Raw genomic sequence first — 15,632 nt, forward strand, 5'->3', positions numbered from 1 at the left:
GGAGACCTAATGACTCTAGCCATGGGAGACCTAATGACTCTAGCCATGGGACACCTAATGACTCTAGCCATGGGACACCTAATGACTCTAGCCATGGGACACCTAATGACTCTGGGCATGACTGGGCACGTGAGACCTAATGACACTGGGCATGACTGGGCACGTGAGACCTAATGACACTGGGCATGACTAGCCATGGGAGCCCCACCACAGCAGCGAGTGCCACAGGCTACAGGGTTAGTACTGGCAGGGTTGACTGTGGCACTCCATGAAGGTCTGCCCGCTCTTCAACTACTTAGTAAAAGGTTAGTTGCCTGGTTTATGGACTAGGTGTGTCTTAGCCACCTTTGTCTAGTGAGGTGCACGCTCTCTCTCTGGTTGTTCTGTGATCACACTCTCACTCACATCTCACCTGGGGTATAGTGACTGGGATCACTCTGGGGTATAGTGACTGGGATCATTCTGGGGTATAGTGATTGGGATCACTCTGGGCATAGAATGACTGGGATCATTCTGGGGTATAGTGACTGGGATCATTCTGGGGTATAGTGACAGGGATCACTCTGAGCATAGAGTGACTGGGATCATTCTGGGGTATAGTGATTGGGATCACTCTGGGCATAGAGTGACTGGGATCATTCTGGGGTATAGTGATTGGGATCACTCTGGGCATAGAGCGACTGGGATAATTCTGGGGTATAGTGATTGGGATCACTCTGGGCATAGTGACTGGGATCATTCTGGGGTATAGTGATTGGGATCACTCTGGGCATAGAGTGACTGGGATCATTCTGGGGTATAGTGATTGGGATCACTCTGGGCATAGTGACTGGGATCATTCTGGGGTATAGTGATTGGGATCACTCTGGGCATAGAGTGACTGGGATCACCCTGGGCATAGAGTGATTGGGATCACCCTGGGCATAGAGTGATTGGGATAACCCTGGGCATAGAGTGATTGGGATCACCCTGGGCATAGAGTGACTGGGATCACCCTGGGCATAGAGTGACTGGGATCACCCTGGGCATAGAGTGACTGGGATCACCCTGGGCATAGAGTGATTGGGATCACCCTGGGCATAGAGTGATATAGCTCACTCTGGTTTAGGGTTATTTAATATTAAAAACTGAGGGGTCCAAACAACATTATATATACTTGTTATATATTATTAATTTTGTTTAAGATATACTCCTACTTCTCCTTATCACGTTGGCTGAATTTATAATTTAAATAGTCTTGTGTGGGCTGTCTGGTGTCGGGTAGGAGGCTCTATAACATCAAGATCTTGAACAAATCCACAAGGGCCGTGACGAGGATTCGAACCTACATCCGAGAGCATCCCAGACGCTGCCTTAATCGACTGAGCTACGACATGGTCAAAAGAATAATGTGTAATAAAGTAAGGGTGAAGAGGTAGAACGGCCTATTGACATAGCTCGAGTGCATGGAGAAATTGTGTAAAACCCTGGTTTGTGTCTCGGAGAGGCTGCAGGATCCAAGTAAGTTCAGTAGAACTTCTGGTTTCACTTCTTTTGACCATGTCGCAGCTCAGTCGATTAAAGCAGCGTCTGGGATGCTCTCAGACGTAGGTTCGAACCCTCGTCACGGCCCTTGTGGATTTGTTCATTTGATGCATCACGAAATTGTGATTTCTGTGTGTAATCAAGATCTTACAAGTCCATCATCACATCCAATCAAAAAAAAAGATTTTTTGCTATATATTACTGACGTGTCTCTAGTATATTTATTTTCCCTCGGTCTTCGGTCTATAATTTGACAACAACGAGACCGTCGTAGAGCGACGGTCTCGCCTCATGCAGGTCGACGTTCAATCCCCTACCGTCGAGTGGTTGGGCACCATTCCTTCCCCCCGTCCCACCCCAAATCCTTATCCTGACCCCTTCCCAGTGCTATATAGTCGTCATGGCTTGGCGCTTTCCCGACAATTCCCTTCAACCCCATGAGGGCTATATAGATGCCTGACGGCTGAGTGGACAGCGCTTCGGGTTCGTAGTCCTGAGGTTCCGGGTTCGATCCCCAGTGGAGGCGGAAACAAATGGATAGAATTTCCTTCATCCTGATGCCCCTGTTACCTAGCAGTAAATAGGTACCTGGGAGTTAAACAGCTGCTATGGGCTGCTTCCTGGGGGTGTGTAACAAAAAGGAGGCCTGGTCGAGGACCGGGCCGCGGGGACGCTAAGCCCCGAAATCAAGATACTCAAGAAATAAATACTCCAGCCCGTTTCATCGACTTACAACTGGGTAAAAAATACAACTGATTTGTCAAACCCGAGCAACCCACCTAACCTACCATGACCAACACCTAGAAAACGGCAATATTGCTGTGGTTATACTTCTTATTAATACGTACTAATAGCGCATTAGGCAATTTAAAAAAAAAATCCACCGTATTGGGTACATAGGTCAGTCGGGAACCCACATAGCTCTTGTGTAGATATATATAAAAATGATCCCTGAACTAGAATAGAACCAATGAAGAGCAGAGGTGCCATAGGCACAATCAGAGAACACTGTATAAACATCAGAGGTCCGCGGTTGTTCAACGTCCTCCCAGCAAGCATAAGAAATATTGCCGGAACAACCGTGGACATTTTCAAGAGGAAACTAGATTTATTCCTCCAAGGAGTGCCGGACCAACCGGGCTGTGGTGGGTATGTGGGCCTGCGGGCCGCTCCAAGCAACAGCCTGGTGGACCAAACTCTCACAAGTCGAGCCTGGCCTCGGGCCGGGCTTGGGGAGTAGAAGAACTCCCAGAACCCCATCAACCAGGAACTGAACCTGGGACCGTCAACAGCGATCCACGGACGTGACCAGCAGGACGTGGATCCACGGACGTGACCAGCAGGGCGTGGATCACCGTCCGTGACCAGCAGGACGTGGATCCACGGACGTGACCAGCAGGGCGTGGATCCACGGACGTGACCAGCAGGACGTGGATCACCGTCCGTGACCAGCAGGGCGTGGATCCACGGACGTGACCAGCAGGGCGTGGATCCACGGACGTGACCAGCAGGGCGTGGATCACCGTCCGTGACCAGCAGGGCGTGGATCACCGTCCGTGACCAGCAGGGCGTGGATCACCGTCCGTGACCAGCAGGGCGTGGATCCACGGCCGTGACCAGCAGGACGTGGATCACCGTCCGTGAACAGCAGGACGTGGATCACCGTCCGTGACCAGCAGGGCGTGGATCCACGGCCGTGACCAGCAGGGCGTGGATCCACGGCCGTGACCAGCAGGACGTGGATCACCGTCCGTGACCAGCAGGACGTGGATCAACGTGTGTGTATATATATATATATATATATATATATATATATATATATATATATATATATATATATATATATATGTCGTACCTAGTAGCCAGAACGCACTTCTCAGCCTACTATGCAAGGCGCGATTTGCCTAATAAGCCAAGTTTTCATGAATTAATGATTTTTCGACTACCTAACCTACCTAACCTAACCTAACCTAACTTTTTCGGCTACCTAACCTAACCTAACCTATTAAGATAGGTTAGGTTAGGTTAGGTAGGGTTGGTTAGGTTCGGTCATATATCTACGTTAATTTAAACTCCAATAAAATAAAATTGACCTCATACATAATGAAATAGGTAGCTTTATCATTTCATAAGAAAAAAATTAGAGAAAATATATTAATTCAGGAAAACTTGGCTTATTAGGCAAATCGGGCCTTGCATATTAGGCCGAGAAGTGCGTTCTGGCTACTAGGTACGACATATATATATATATAATTTGTACTATCATCAGGTTAGGTTAAGACAGGATAGATGAAGAATGGAAAATTGTTCTTAAAAGACCAGCAATAATGTAGACTAGCTTAACGCTTGGGCTTTTATAACCCCTACTGGACCCCGGGCTTGTTAGCCTAACAAAATAACATATCATTACCCAAATCCTTGTTAGCGACCGAAATAAATCCTAGGCAATATATGCGTTCGTAATAAATCCCATGCAATACCTTAAATAAAGGCTACGCTATGTACCTGACCATGATAAATTTTATGCAATAGGCTCCACGCACCAGTAATTTATCTTACGCAATACACGAGAGCGTCAAAATACGCAATACACGAGAGCGTCAAAATACGCAATACACATGCCAGTAAAAAAATCCTTCACAAAATACACAATGTTGATACAGTGCTTGTAGGCCTACCTACCTACAGGGAGCCGGTCGGCCGAGCGGACAGCACACTGTACTTGTGATCCTGTGGTCCCGGGTTCGATCCCGAGCGCCGGCGAGAAACAATGGGCAGAGTTTCTTTCACCCTATGCCCCTGTTACCTAGCAGTAAAATAGGTACCTGGGTGTTAGTCAGCTGTCACGGGCTGCTTCCTCGGGGTGGAGGCCTGGTCGAGGACCGGGCCGCGGGGACACTAAAAAAAAAAAAGCCCCGAAATCATCTCAAGATAACCTCAAGATAACCACCCATTTCGATACACAAGGTTCGAATCTGTTTTAAAATTTCACGTAATTCACGAAGTGTTATTCAGTTCTATGCAATATATGGACACGAAATAAATTCGGAGCAATTATGGACACGAATAAATCCTACAGAACACACACACCAGCAATAAATTCTACGAGACACGAATATACCCTTAATAAATCCTTCACATCAAGCGTTCCATAATAAACCTCTAAATACATGAACTCTTAAAAAAACCCTCCACAATACGTGTTCGGTAATAAATCCTATACAATAGACATAAACAATATCTAATACAAGACACAAGTCCTCGAATACAATCCAACCCAAAACGTGCCCATAATGTACCTACCCAATACAATATACCAGTCAAAAGCCCAATAGACACGCCAGTCAAAAGCCCAGTACACGAGCTAGTAATAAATCCTACCCAATGGACGTACTGGCAATAAATCCTGGAGAGTGCAAGGTGCCCTGGGGAGCGAGTGCTACCGTGGCCTCCTCCTCCTCAAGGCTGAGACTGACAATGGCAGCATCTCAGTTGATTGACAGTTGAGAGGCGGGACCAAAGAGCCAGAGCTCAACCCCCCGCAAGCACAACTAGGTGAGTACACACACACACACACACACACACACACACACACACACACACACACACACACACACACACACACACACACACATACACACAAAGGACCAAAGAGCTAAAGCTCAACCCCCCGCAAGCACAAATAGGTGAGTACACACCACAAAAAACATCGCATAAAAAAAACAAGATAAACATTACGATTGCACAAAAAACTACACGCAAAAAATCACAAACATTACGATTGAACAAAAACACTCACACGCAATAAAAACATCGCAAACAAAAACCAAAGTAAACAATACACAAACAAAAAATCACACAAAAGATACCTGACGCTAAGAGCCATAACCAGTTCCTGTAGCTGGCTCCAGGCCTAACTCACTACCTAAAATAATACAGCTGACTGTATTAACTCCTTCACAATACACGTGGCTGTATTAACTCCTACACACCGCACGTGGCTGTATTAACTCCTACACACAGCACGTGGCTGTATTAAATCCTACACACAGCACGTGGCTGTATTAAATCTTACACAACGCACGTGGCTGTATTAAATCCTACACACAGCACGTGGCTGTATTAAATCTTACACAACGCACGTGGCTGTATTAAATCCTACACACAGCACGTGGCTGTATTAAATCTTACACAACACACGTGGCTGTATTAAATCTTACACAACGCACTTGGCTGTATAAAATCATACACAATGCACCTGGTTGTATTCAATCCTACACAATGCACGTGGCTCTATTAAATCCTACACAACGCACGTGGGTGTTTTAAATCCTACACAACGCACGTGGGTGTATTAAATCCTACACACCGCAAGTGGCTGTATTAAATCCTACACACCGCACGTGGCTGTATTAAATCCTACACAACGAACTTGGCTGTATTAAATCATACACAATGCACGTTGTTGTATTAAATCATACACAACGCACTTGGCTGTATTAAATCCTACACAACACATGTGGCTGTATTAAATCCTACACACCGCACGTGGCTGTATTAAATCCTACACAACGCACTTGGCTGTATTAAATCATACACAATGCACGTGGTTGTATTCAATCCTACACAATTTACGTGCCTTAATAAATCTTACATTATGCACGTGTTAATTAATAAGAAATCCTACATAATATCTGTACCCGCAATAAATCCAATCTATTAAATTCTAGTTAAATCCAATCCACTAAATTCTGGTTAAATCCTAACCAATAAATGATATACGTATTAAAATCTAAGCAACCTAAGTACCCGAATTCTACCTTTCCAGTAGCCTGTGTCCTCGTACTAAATCCTTCTCAATATATATACTTGTTAATAAATCCCGCTCAATACACGCGGTGTCAGTATTAATCAATTCTACACAGTATAGTCGTAATGGCTTGGCTCTTTCCACTGATAATTCCTTCCCCAACACAATAAACTCACCCTCAATAAATGCTACACAATAAACGTAATAAATCCTACACAATAAACGTAATAAATCATACACAATAAACGCACTCTCAATAAATCCTACACAATAAACGTAACAAATCCTACACAATAAACGCACCCTCAATAAATCCTACACAATAAACGCACTCTCAATAAATCCTACACAATAAACGCACCCTCAATAAATCCTACACAATAAACGTAACAAATCCTACACAATAAACGCACTCTCAACAAATCCTACACAATAAACGTAACCGTAATAAATCCTACACAAACGTACTCTCAATAAATCCTACACAATAAACGCACCCTCAATAAATCCTACACAATAAACGAATCCATGTTAACTCCTAACCAATTACTGCCCAAAATGCTAAATACGATACCTTCCCTTAACACACACTGTCCCAACAATAATAATACGAATGAAAATCCTATTTAATGCGGAGCAGTACAAAATCCTACTTCAAATGCCCTTAATAACTTCTTTTCACTAAACATACGGCTAATAAACCTTATGCAATAGGCTACGCTGAGAGAGAACTCGATCAACATCAAGAGCCCGAGACTTTTCAACACTCCCGCTACACATAAGGTCGACCGACACTCGATAAACACCTTCAAAAGATACCTGATCAACCAGGCTGTGATTCCTATGTCGCGTTCAGCAGCCTGGTCAGAAACCGAACCGCGGGGACGTTGATCCTCGGAACCATCACAAAGTAACCATAAAGTAGTTTCGTACCAATAATAAATCGTCTGTAATACTGGTGAGCGTAATAGAGCCTAGTCAATACAATACCCGTAATAAGTATTATAAGTGTAATACAATACCCATAATGAGTATTATAAGTGTAATACAATATCCGTAATGAGTATTATTAAGTGTAAAAACAATTGTGTTCCTGTTTAGTGTTTTTTCTGACTAGCCGATGCCTCCAAAGTATAGAAAATGGCTATCATTTCTCTCAAACTTTGCTTTCACATTAGCCTCAGACAACTTGGGGAAGACGTCTTGGAAGGTACCGGAAGGCTGCTGACGTATGAAACAGTGAGTCACAGCTCTAGATAAGGAGTCGGCAGCCTTCAAGTTCCTTGAGATGTCTTCCCTAAGCGACAACGATCAAAATAAAATTTGGAGGCATAAGCAATCGGGAAAACTGTATAATATGTACAGATAAAATGCCATTAACAATTATTAATGATAATAATGCACGCCGTATTGTTTTAAATCCGACACCTATCCATACATTGCATGCACATAAGCCTACCTAAAATATTAATTACACAAGTAACCGTAAAATAACCTATACAAAACGCGGGTACAATGCATTAGGTTAATGGTACACCCGAAGTAGGCCTACCTAGTGTAAGAAATATGTCACTAGGCCAGTCGGCTAGGCTATAGTCTGGTCGGTAACGGAATAGGGGGGCCCCCCCGCGCACAGCCTTCCCCTTCCTAAAGCCCTAGAGGAGCCTCGATAGGCCTTAGACTAAGCCTAATAGGCTCCCTCTTCCCGACAATTGGAAATCAAATCATAACAAATCCTACAACTCACAATAGAGCCTAGCCACGCAACTCCTAATAAATCCTACACAACTAATAAATCCTACACACAACACGACTTATAATAAATCCTTCACACAAGTTGTGTGTAGGATTTATTATGAGCTGAATTGGATTTATTATGAAGTGCTGTGTGAAATATTTATTGTATGAGGTAAATATGATGTACTGTGAGTTCTGTGTTATTTACGACTTATTATGAGTCGTGTCGTGTGACAGCAACTCATAAATCCTACATATTACACAACTCATGGTAAATCCCTACACATAACTCATAACAAATCCAATATCCCACACAGATCATAATAAATCCACCATACCAAACAACTCAAATAAATCCTGCACAATACACAACTAATAACAAATCCCTACACATAACTCATAATAAATCCTATATACCACAGTTCACAATAAATACTATATACTACACAACTCATAATAAATCCTACAAATAACACAGTTCATAATAAATCCTACAAAATAATACAGTTCATAATAAATCCTACAAATAACACAGTTCATAAATCCTACAAAGAGCGACCACAGTAAATACTCTATGCCACAACCTACAACTCAAACCCAACATAAGCCTTACAACGCAACTCATAACATGTACATTATAAGTACTCATAAATTCTACAAGCTCAATATATCCACCGTATTCTGAATAAATAACTCCAGTAGCCTATTACACGGACTTATAGGCGCTAAGCCATTACGACTATATGGCACTTGGAGGGGACGAGGATAAGGATTTGGGATTAAACGAAGGGAAGGAATGGTGCCCAACCACTTAAACGGTAATCCTATATAGTATAAATACCTATAATTAATCCTATTATAATTTCATGATACACGTATCTTCAATAAATCCTAAGAACTTCAGCTAGGCCTGCTCTTATATCACTACATAATACTTATATCAAATCCTAAATACTACACATGGTTAAACTTTAATAAATCCTACCCTAGTAATAAGCATGCATAATGAAGCCTAACAAACCACATAAGAAATCCCTCATATTATGTGGAATCCTACCTACAGTACAAGCTCCCAAATTAGATACCGTTACTTCTACTCAGCAGGCTTTCATTGCACACACTCAAAAATCCACCACATATCTGTAATAAATCCAATACCTACAATACAGGTTGAGAATAACCTATAATAAACGCTACTCAGGGCTGTATTATCATTCACTGCTCACCCATCATAAATCATACATGTACCCAATTTATATGAATAACACGTAGGCTAATTCATGCAACCTACAGATACTCATAAGAAATCCTACACTAGCCTACATGTACCCCATAACTAACGTTCAAGTCCAAATTAGATTAGTCAAGCCCAACTACAGTGTATGTAGACTACAAAGTGTAGATGAGTATGGGTAAGAACAAATATTACACTGTGTGTGCCTCTATTTCTGTACACTGTTATACATTCACCTCTATTTCTATACATTGTATACACACTTCTAGTTCTATGCATTGTATTCATTCACTTTTATATTTCAGCTTTGTATACATTTACTGTACTTTTATTTTCTACACTGTATATGTTCACTTCTATTTGTATACATTCACTTTTATTTCTAAACATATTATACATTTATCTCTATTTCTATATATATTTTGAATTCATTCACCTCTATTTCTAGAGTGTACACATTCATCTCTATTTCTAGAGTGTACACATTCACCTCTATTTCTAGAGTGTACACATTCATCTCTATTTCTCATTCATCTTTATTTTTATACACTGCATACATTCGCCTCTATTTCAATGCACTGTATACATTCACTTCTATTCCTACACATCTTACTTATTCACTTATGTTTCTACATATATATATTCACCTCTATTTCTATTCATCCTACACATTCACTTCTATTTCTATTCATCCTGCACATTCACTTCTATTTCTACACACTGTATACATTTACTTCTATTTCTACATAATGTATACATTTATTTCCATTTCTACATAATGTATACATTTACTTCCATTTCTACATAATGTATACATTGACTTCTATTTCTACATAATGTATACATTCACTTATATTTATATATTGTATACATTCAGTTTTATTTCTACACACACACACTGTATATATTGACTTAGAGTATTTCTACACATTGTATGTTATCAAATTAGCACACTGAACACACACATTTTACATTCCACACATCTCCAAACAGCATTTCCAATTGAAGAACGCCTTTAAGACTACCATTAACTGTATAATATGTCATACTACGTGCATTATTTACTAAAACACACACACACCAAGTACATAAAAAACACACACACACCCATTAATGGCAAAAACCTATGACATCCCCCTACACTACAGGGACCCGTTAAAAACGTACAGGAATGGCCCCCCTAACCCACTATTATTACTTCATATTTACACTATCTTATCACCGCCACACTGGCACTCATTCATGACAGATACTACAGGATGTCCAGAGTTTCTTGTTCGTTGTTTCTTGGTGTTTTAAATGAGAAGGCTAAACGGGGGAGAGTGCATGTGTAGTGTAGGGTATGAAAGCCTGCATGACTAGAGTACGTCTCAGCCTTCGTTTTAATCCCCTTTGTCTCACCCTATACTGTCGTCAAGATATAACACAAAGGGCGTCTTCCGTGATCACGTGACCTTCAAAGCTCTCAGGGTCTAGAGAATAGAGATTTCCCTTTCACAAGTAATCAGTTGTAATATCTTCCACTCGACGAGCACTACGATGATAACCAGACTGTAATTTTACACAGAAGCCGGTGCTATTATTTGTGCTTAATGATTTTCAATTAATAAACACTAAAGCAATTTGATCACACATTGTGTCTCCAAATAACAATGACAAACACGAGTACAAGATCTCGACCTAGTGAGGCATCACGTACTTGCGCATTAAGAGTGTAAACAAACGCATCATGTATCTGCAACACTCCAATGTTTACAAACTTTATGGCATCATACCAACCCAAAACAAGTGAATATTAATTATTGCGAAATTGTTGGCATGTTCGGAGCCCTGCCCAAGGCCACGGGCATGATTCTCACAATCCACACCAACCCGTTCCAAGTATCGTAAAGAAATAGGGTCCGTACCCAAGCCGTTCCAAATATCGTACAGCACTGAGGATCCATACCCAACCTTCAAGGCGATTGTGCTACCTTGACGATCATTCATTTCGAGGAGCATGCCACACACACACACACACACAAACACACAAACACACGCACACATACACACAGCGGCGGTAGCTGTGGCCTAGTTCATGTGTGGTCAAGGTGTCGGATGCTCTGGCCCACAGTTGCGTGCAGGGAGGCAATAAGCATGTAGCGAGGCACTCCATACACCAGTATACTGTCGCATTCATGAGAGTAGCAGCGATAGCGTGAGTTTTTAAATGAGTTTAGATGATGTTGTTGTGGTGTGTGGCACTGTTGCCACTGGTGACGTATGAGTTTGCGTTACATCACACACAATAGATCTTGTATTGAACAACGTTAGAGAAGAGAGATGGGCCGGGGGAGTGCGTGCGTACCTATATGATGTGCACACAGGCCGTAGGCACAGCTACTCCACCCGACTTCCACTCTTCTCTTGACTTAGATAAATTACTTACGTAAACGCCATGTCACTTCTCCTAGACAACAGCTTACAGTTAAAGGCCAAAATGGTGAGTTGGAGTGCGCGAGGAATCCCTATCTTATACGCCCATGTTGACAACATCACACAACAACAAGCCTGGAGCGGCCATTTTTGAGAAGGCAAAAAGCTTGGGCGAGGAGCAGGGAGCATGTTGATCATGTAGGCTCTGCCACCACCTGCTGCGTAGCTTACCTGTGAGCACAACGAGAACCAGGACTACTGCTGGCAGTAAGCCTGACATACTAGAAAAGCACGCCATATATGCTTCCACATTGATGAAGTTTTTCAGGGAATACAAGCGAACACTCCACCCCACCACGCACACGCACACTGAGGCTGCCACCGCTCGCCCGACCTCACCCACTCACCCAAGCATCGCAACATGCTTAATTCATGCATTTTATCACGCCAAACTAAAGCGAATTTTGTGCATTTCTTGGCATAATCAGGTTGGAATATTGTATCTGATGCTTATAAAATTCAAATAATGTAGATTAGATAACGACAAGGACGCAAACTGCTTGATGATAACAGCTGTGTGTTTGTTCGTATGTGTGTCCTTGCACCCGAACTAGGCCTCTTGCAATTTTCAGCCCTTATAATTGTTCTCTCTCAAACGCTTCAAGACTGACATGTGCGTATTGTTATTTGGCAACGCCTCTACCACCCTCCTGTGTGAAGAACACGACGTAATGCGCTCTTGTGTGCGAGATAATGGCGTAAAGGGAGGCTGTGAGAGAGTTGGCGTGAGGGTGTGTGTGGGGCCCGTGCAGGGTGGTAGGGGCTTCGTTGGGGCCATTGCCGCCTCTCTCACCAACCCATTTTTTTTACTTCTTTGGACCTCCCGAGCCATTTTTTCTTCCAGCAGCGATCGTGAATTTGATGGGGAGAGTCTGCTGTACCCGAGAGGTTGAGGAGCTCGGAAAAGTGCAGTAGTAATCATGGGATCAATATGAACCATTTGAATGAATGAATTGATGTGTCATTCACGGGATACCAGCGTGCGACATTTCAGGGCGGCTGGTGAGGGGCTCCGGGAGGAGGCAGGGGCCCAAGGGGTTGATCCGGGAGCTGAAGTAGCAGGTGTAGGGGTTCCTGTAGGGAGCTTTTGGAGTGTGGAGGGGGCATGGGGAGGTGAGAGGCCGTAGAAGAGCGTGTGTGGGGCGGGTAGTTGTACACATGCGCACCACGGGCTCCACACACCGCCCCCGCCTCCACACACTTACACCGACCCACTCAGGCACACGCACGCATGCACGCACACTTCCAGGCACGTGCTTACAGATTATTGACAGTTGCATGGCGGGAAGCAGGCAGGGTGCACACAGCTCACTCCAGCTCCCGGGTTCTCCCTCACAGTGCTCCTCCATTCCACCTCCGTCCTTCACCCTACGGCGCCCCATCTCATACACGCACATACCAACCTACACGGAGAGGACAGGCACACGGGCACGGCCAAAACACATATCCAACGAGGCGTACGTGCTCCACAGCACAGTCCACATGATTCTGAGCAGAAACAAGAGGAGGGCGGTAAAAAGAGTGGTAGCAAATGGCGTTTGTATGAGAATGTATCGTATAAGGCAGTGAGGCATGCGTCAAGGCACAGGTGGTGGTGATGGCGGCGGCAGAGACGACGTGCAACACCTCCTTTCTAGTTTGTTTACAACGGTTAGCCCAAGGAGCACCGGAAGGAGAGTTCGTAGTGCGGTACTCATGAGATGAAGTATGACCACCAACTTTACTTGTTCCTCGCCCTCATCTACTTAATACTGCCTACCCCTCCTCAATGCCTTACGCAAGATTTTATGGCTGTAGGATCTCAGGAGATTTACCTCTAGGATCTCTAGAGATTTACCTCTAGGATCTCAGGAGATTTACCTCTAGGATCTCAGGAGATTTACCTCTAGGATCTCAGGAGATTTACCTCTAGGATCTCAGGAGATTTACCTCTAGGATCTCAGGAGATTTACCTCTAGTATCTAAGGAGATTTACCTCTAGGATCTCAGGAGATTTAGCTCTAGGATCTCAGGAGATTTACCTCTAGGATCTCAGGAGATTTACCTCTAGGATCCCTAGAGGAGTAAGATCTCTAGGCAACAAATATATGCTTACAAAGATGTTAAGAGAAACAAAAAATCTATCTACAAGGTAAATTTAGTCACGTCTGATATGGGTGAAGATGATAACATTAAGTTCAACAGGTGAGTGAACGTGTGTGTATGTGAACGGCATGCAGGCCGTGACGACACTAAGGCAATCATTTCAACATCACAGACTCTAAAGCTCGATAACATCGTCCTTAACATTATCCATAATAAAACTTTGGATTGCATATTCAACCCGACATGGTATTATTTCAAAACTTTATCAACTTTTTTTTTATTATTATTATTTTCTACCACAGACGTGGCCAGACATTTACAATGCTAACCAGCATATATATACATTTTCTTCTGTCCTCCATGGACAGGGTTAGAGATCAGTTAAACATATAGTTCAGGGATTTATTGAACAATCAACCACAGAAGGTGATTCGGTACTTTTAAAATGCTAAGCTAAGCTAACCTAACCTAACCTAACCTAACCTAACCTACATACGTAAATACATAGATACACGGATTTACGAAAGAGAGAAAGAGAGACTAGGAAGCTATATGCGGAGAGGGATAGAAATATATCCAGCGGAGGGAGATATAGGGGAGGTGGATAGATATATAGGGAAGGTGCATAGATATATAAGGGAGAGGGATAAAGATATATAGGTGGAAGTGAATATCGATATAAAGCAGATGAACATAGATATAGGTGATGGGAGATTGAGAGATACAGGGGGAAGGGATAGATATTCAGTGGAGGAAATAGATATAAAGAGGGGAAAAGATAGCAATAAAGGAGGAAGATAGATTTAGGATAGGGGATAGAAAGATATGGGATAGGCGATAGAGAAAGAGGACGAGAAACAAAGTGGAGGCTGTGGATATGGTAATTAGGAGAGTCAATTGTAAATATTATTTATGATATGTTGTGAGTGTTTGGCAGCTGCCCAAGACGCAAGAAATACCAACGGACACACTCAGGACACACACTCAGGATACATACTCAGGACACACTCAAGATACACACACTCACGACACATTCAGCACACACACTCAGGACACAAACACTCAGGACACACTCAGAACACACACTCAGGACACACACTCAGGACACACACTCAGGACACACTCAGGACACACACAGGACACACACAGGACACACTCAGGACACACACTCAGGACACACACTCAGGACACACTCAGGACACACACAGGACACACTCAGGACACACACTCAGGACACACTCAGGACACACACAGGACACACTCAGGACACACACTCAGGATACACACAGGACACACACTCAGGACACACTCGGCACACACTAAGGACACACACTCAGGACACACTCATCACACACTCAGGACACACCCAGGACACACTCAGGACACACTCAGGACACACATTCAGGACACACACCCAGGACACACTCAGGACACACACACATGACAAATTCAGGACACACACACATGACACACTCAGGACACACTCGGCACACACTCAGGACACACCCAGGACACACTCAGGACACACTCAGCACACATTCAGGACACAGGACACACACAAAGATTGACTCTATACCATAAAGAATGACCAGTATGAACCTGCCAGAAGCAGCAGCAGCAGCAGCAGCAGCAGCTGGTGGTGGTGTGATAAGATCCAGTAGAAAAAGCTGGAGACCCTGCCAGGAACCTCTGGGGGGGGGAGGGAAATTCACGAAGCAGTTACGCAAGCACTTACGAACGTGTACATCTTTCCTCAATCTCTGACGG

At 43.4% G+C, this 15,632-nt stretch overlaps 1 protein-coding gene across 2 annotated transcripts in view; it reads right to left on the bottom strand.

Annotated features, from left to right (window-relative positions):
- The window catches only part of LOC123747058 (protogenin B), a 246,712-nt gene extending 234,627 nt beyond the window's left edge, over nt 1-12,085 (bottom strand). For both annotated transcript variants that reach the window (XM_045729049.2, XM_069317379.1), the window contains exon 1: nt 11,952-12,085. In XM_045729049.2, coding sequence (XP_045585005.1) covers nt 11,952-12,018 — 67 coding nt within the window. In that variant the 5' untranslated portion in view covers nt 12,019-12,085. The remainder of the gene's footprint in view (nt 1-11,951) is intronic.
- Nucleotides 12,086-15,632: the final 3,547 nt, after the last annotated feature.

This window comes from Procambarus clarkii, chromosome 87 (assembly GCF_040958095.1).
Source record: "Procambarus clarkii isolate CNS0578487 chromosome 87, FALCON_Pclarkii_2.0, whole genome shotgun sequence".
Classification (NCBI taxonomy): Eukaryota; Metazoa; Arthropoda; class Malacostraca; order Decapoda; family Cambaridae; genus Procambarus; species Procambarus clarkii.